General features: G+C 36.7%; 1 protein-coding gene across 1 annotated transcript in view; it reads right to left on the minus strand.

The window, feature by feature from the left end:
* Positions 1-611: 611 nt before the first annotated feature.
* The window catches only part of LOC115229018 (organic cation transporter protein-like), a 45,392-nt gene continuing 40,154 nt past the window's right edge, over positions 612-5,849 (minus strand). Inside the window, exons 6-8 of the mRNA XM_029799445.2 lie at positions 4,814-5,026; positions 2,690-2,916; positions 612-898 (exon numbers count right to left, since the gene is read on the minus strand). Coding sequence (XP_029655305.1) covers positions 627-898; positions 2,690-2,916; positions 4,814-5,026 — 712 coding nt within the window. The 3' untranslated portion in view covers positions 612-626. The remainder of the gene's footprint in view (positions 899-2,689; positions 2,917-4,813; positions 5,027-5,849) is intronic.

The raw sequence follows: 5,849 nt of genomic DNA on the forward strand, positions 1-5,849 counted from the left end.
TCGAAACCGCGATACTCCGACCGCGAGTTCGCTGCCCTAACCACTGCGCTAATGCGCCTTCACGTTTAATAAAATAAACACCATTAAAATATTGTTATCTCAATTCAATCGAACAATTACAATGGGGGCAATTATTCAGATCGGAGTTTGTCTTGGGGTTGCAGACGATCTATAAACGTCAAGTATGGCTGGACTTTTTATTGAATTAAGTGTTCTGTCTTCTGTCTAAGGGTTACCTTTCTTGTATGCTGCTTTTCAAGTTTTAACTCCACAAGAGGGAGTTTTTGTTTACTAACTGCATACGACCAGAATCTTGTATAAGACGATGCACATTCAGTTGATCTATCCAAGGAGTATTAACTTTTCTTTTGGTTCTGAGATTCTGGGCAATAAACTCACTTAATTTCTCTCCTGGTCTTCCTTCACTGGTTTGAAAAGTTGAATAAACTAGTTTGACGAAAGGAACAAGAAAAGGGTAACGTGTCGGGCTGAACCCTTCATCTCTCACTCACTCTCTGTCTGTCTGTCTCTCTCACTCCCTTTTCTCCCCACTCCCTCTCTCTAGTTAGGGCCTCATAGAGCAACAATAGTTACTTTGGTTTCTCTTTCTAAAGTTCTAAAGCGTCTCAATCACTCAAGATGTGATTGACAAGTAATATGTATTGTAAATTAAGTTGTTTTTGAACTGATGCAACTGTTATTGGAACCAAACTTACCAATTCCGCAATATACGGCGCTACCACCGCTCCTATTCTTCCGCATGTGGAAAATAAACCCATGGCAGAGTTACGCAGGACAGTAGGGAAGAGTTCACAACCAAACAGGTAAACAGCGCCGAATGCTGATGTAATGCCAAGTTTTCCTATCATCGCAAACAGCAACACTAGCCATTGATAAGCTGAAATGGAAAGAAGAAAGACAAACTGAAAATAACGAATTGGTTTGAGATAAGTTAATGCTTAATATATGCATGCACGCGCACGAATCACACACACACACACGTTTGTATATAATACATACTCAGGCTTTTAACAGACTAGCCAGAAATAATTATATGGGAATTATATGATGAGAATTAAAAAAAGATAACGGTATTAGTGAATGACTAATAATATTTTAACTTTTTCAGTAAGCACAACCATATCTGCCCGGTTGTGTTTTAACTTGGTGGCTTTTGGCCCATCGGTCTCCATATAGTCAACTTCATCTGTATGTATGTATGTCATTATTCAGTTTTATTTCAAGACTACTAGTATCGCCCGGCATTGCTCGGGTTTGTTTCAACCCTTTAGAATTGGAATTTTTGAAAAATACAAATTTTGCATTTTGTAGCTTATTCTCTTTAAGTGAACATTTTTCTGGTTGAAATACACCGAAAAATGGCGACACAGTAGTAAAAAAATCGTAAATGATAGGGATTTTCATAGAAAAAAGCACCTTTTTGATGTAAATAATTTTTGGTGTTAATATGGTCCGAGAGAGAAAGAGCCGGTTTCTAACTTAGATCCAAGATTCCTTCACCGGAATTTCAACATCGACAACAGGGTATGTATGTATGTATGTATGTATGTATGTATGTATGTATGTATGTATGTATGTATGTATGTATGTAGGCCTGTTTGTATGAGTGCATGCATGTATATATTCAAATATATGTATGTATGTATGTATGTATGAATATTTATGTATGTAAATACGCCATACATTTGTATAATTCACATATAAAGACATAGCACTGATTTCTCTTTGATCCATTGTGTTATCTCAGTGTTTGAATATTTCGCTCAAACGATTGAAATTATATCGCTTACGTTCATGTACATATATATATATATGCATGCGTGTATATACGTGTATATGCGTTTATGTATACATACTTATTTATATATATATCTATGTAACTAACTCGTGTGTGTGTGCGTATGTGTATGTGAATTTCGAGACTAAAGAAAATAATGTTCAAACATTTATAACATCTTTACAGGTGTTTCTGTGACAATTCTTTAACCTTCTGTTGAATAATTCTTATCTGTACTGAAATTATCTTATTAATAATACGACTTCCCTTCTCATGAATTATTTTTTGGAGTCTATATAAAACTCCTGACTCCACTATATTCTGTTCACTTTCAAAGGCATTCTATAAACAATAGGCGCAAGAGTGGCTGTGTGGTAAGTAGCTTGCTTACCAACCACAAGGTTCCGGGTTCAGCCTCACTGCGTGGCATCTTGAGCAAGTGTCTTCTACTATAGCCTCGGGCTGACCAAAGCCTAGAGAGTGGATTTGGTAGACGGAAACTGAAAGAAGCCCGTCGTATAATATATATATATATATATATATATATACATGTGTGTATATGTTTGTGTGTCTGTGTTTGTCCCCCTAGCATTGCTTGGTAATCGATGCTGGTGTCTTTATGTCCCTGTCACTTAGCGGTTCGGCAAAAGAAACAGATGGAATAAGTATGAGGCTTACTAAGAATAAGTCCCGGGGTCGAGTTGCTCGACTAAAGGCGGTGCTCCAGAATGGCCGCAGTCAAATGACTGAAGCAAGTAAGAGAGAATATTTATGTGTATGCGCGTGTATATGTGCCTGCATGGCTGTGTGTATGTATATTATATAATTATATATCCATAGACATTACTTATCCATATCTATTATAAAAGATTAAAAAATTTTTACACTCACAGGAATTTCCGAGGAGAATTGGTAGAACAGTTGCCAAGCACGATACACCTCCAACAACCATTGTCAGACTTTGCAATTTCTTTCTTCCCATGCGATCCAAAAATATAATACAGAAGAAATAAGCTGGGAATTCTACCATAGCACCCAGAGAAAAGTTTACAAAAACGTTCCCACCGAGATCCTGGCTATTTAGGGCAAGGCCAAAATAAACCACACTGACAGAGATCCTAGAAAGAAGAGAGAAAAAGTTTTAAAATAACTAATTTATCAAAGAACAATAAAAATTTTATGAGAATAAATTCTGCTTGGTTATAAATATAATTGATATAAAATCCGTTCTGTCTGTCTGTGTGTGTGTCTTCGAGGATCTCGAGCATCCTCCATCCGATTGCGCTCAAATTTGATATGTAGATACAGACGGTACCAGGGCATGTATAAATCTTGAAAAACCTACAAAAATTGATTCCAGATTAGAATGCGATCGACAAAGCCGTGGGAGCGTGCATTTGTACGCGCAAGTACATCAGCTGTTGCGATCGATACTACGCGTACGCGAGAAAAATGCACGTGCAGTTTGCACACAAAAAGCCGACTGGCTTGAAATAATGCCACAAAATGGGACGATCGGACAAGTTGTTTTGAGAAAATTTGGTTTAAATGTTTGCCAACTCAGCACCGTCCATTGGACGTGGGTGGGGGGCGTTTTGCTCGTAATTGATATACAAAACTAAACTGTTTACTGGAAGAACTGTGATAGCCATTTAAAACACACATGTGCTGTTATAATGCCCATGGGGTAGAAAGGGCTCCTTAGCCGTAGTGAAGGCAATCTATCTAGGGAGATAACCTTACAATAAATCACTGGGTCCGTAGCTTAGAAATACTGGGTTGATGTCCAGCGGGAACAGCTTTGTTTCATGGAGGAGGAAAGATCTTCTTTAGTACTTGGTTGTACAATGCTTTCCAATGTGTGTAGTAGTGGCGCGCGCACACATTATTAGCCATTTGAAAAGACTATGAAAGTCTCGACCACGGTCGAACAATGATGATGATGATGATGCCTCTTATTTTATGTATGTGTTCTGTTTATACACCAAATTTACTGCAGGATAGTGTCCAGGGGAAACTCCCTTCACGACGTTGAGTGTTAAAGAACAACACCTGAATGTCATAGAAAAGGTGAAACAACTCGCCTCAGAATCACTGAAAATGTTCTTTAACTCTCGACATTGTGCGGGGAGTATTCCCGAGACGATATACTGCAGAAAATTTGGTGTATAAATTACACATACTCTATGTATGTGCGACCGATGGTGTTTAAATATGTGTGTGTCGCTTGTATAAATGGCTAGATGGATTTGTACTAAAAGCCGTAAACATTTGATAAAATTGTGCCTATATTTGTGCAAAAAGACGTACACATACACACGAACACATCTTTGTATATCTTAATAAGTGTAGCAGTTTGCTGTTTGAAATTCAGTGTCATATCTATGAAATCTTTCTATTCAGTTTGTTCCTAATACGTAGGCATATATACACTACCCGGGCGCTGCAGTTGCCTGAAGCCCTTTTACCAACAAAATCGTATAAAAACGTATATTCTTTAACTTTAACAAACAGTCAAAGCCAATGTCTTGCAGTTATCACCATCCACTCATTTCCATCGCTCAATCGATTTCTGCTAGATTAAATTTTTACGTCAATATCATTATTCATTTTAGCATAAGACTAGCAGTATCGCCCGGCGTTGCTCAGGTTTGTAAGGGAAATAACTATAAAGCATTTTTAGAGAGTTATAGCCAAAAAATAGCAAAAAAATGGGAAAAAAATGATGGTAAATTTTTTTTTGAGAGTTAAAACAGGTCGAGTTGCGTCCCCTAGACAGTCTGTGGTTTGTGTTTCTGATTCTCGACCCCATGTCGAATTTATCGATTTTTTTCAGAACTGGGGGAACTTTTCAAAATTTTCGCTGCGTTAGTTTTGAATTATGACATTGGGCTATGTGTGTGTCAAGTTTCATCAGAATCGGTTGAAAGCAGTGGTCAGGGTGAGGGTACAACCAAACAGACACACAGAAACACACACAGACAAACTGCCGTTTATATAGAGAGAGATACTGACCAGCAAAAACACATAATGGCACACCAGCAAGTAAGTTTCTTGGATGTAAAAACCTTCCAGAATTTTACTTTAGGCGTCATTTCAGCGGAAATCTCTGAAAAATATTCGACTGGAATCTCTTTGTTGTTTATTCTCGCTATGCGCTTGATTATCTTGTCTGCTTCTTCCAATCGTCCAGAGCTTATAAGCCATCGGGGAGATTCTGGGATGAATCTGTAAAGACATGAATTTAAAAAATGGTAATTTTAATTTGAAATATATTGGGTTTAGAATTATTTCTTTTTTATGGACTAATCAATCTTTTATTCTATTTTCATTTTTATTTTTGCTTTCTCTTTAAAATATATTTTGTTGAAGATCTACAAAAGCGTCGTGAGGGCTTCGATAGAAACCTCAAGTTCTTCCTCACTCTGCACACACACATATACGCACAAACTCACAGTCATATATTTATTTACACACACATAACTATGCATATGTCTGTTAAAATAAATGCACGTATGTATGTATGCATGTATAAATATATCTGTGTGTGTGTATGTACATACGCACATGCACAAACACAGACATCCAGATACCTCCCACACATCTATACGATATAATATATATATATATAATATATATATATATATATATATATATATATATATATATTTATATATATATATATACACATATATATTATGTGTGTGTGTGGTGTGTGTGTGTGTGTGTGCGTATTAGAAGAAATAAGGTACTCAGGAATCTAGATAATTTTACATTTACAGATTTTTATTAATATGTCACATGTTTTTAAAATCATATATATGAAACCCATCACCAGGTTGGTATATGAAGGTGAGAATTTCGTACCCATAGCCGAGCCATTTATCTGTCGGTATGCCTTGTTAAATGAGAATGTGTTTTCTTCAAGTATTAATTGGGTGGCTTTAGTTATAAAGTCTGTTTTGAAACGTTTATCTATGAGTTCCCTGTATTTTTCTACCCACACACGGCGGTGACCCCAAAGTAGGGTTACAGTTATTATGCAGGCACT

This window comes from Octopus sinensis, unplaced genomic scaffold (genome assembly GCF_006345805.1).
Source record: "Octopus sinensis unplaced genomic scaffold, ASM634580v1 Contig11610, whole genome shotgun sequence".
Taxonomy (NCBI): domain Eukaryota; kingdom Metazoa; phylum Mollusca; class Cephalopoda; order Octopoda; family Octopodidae; genus Octopus; species Octopus sinensis.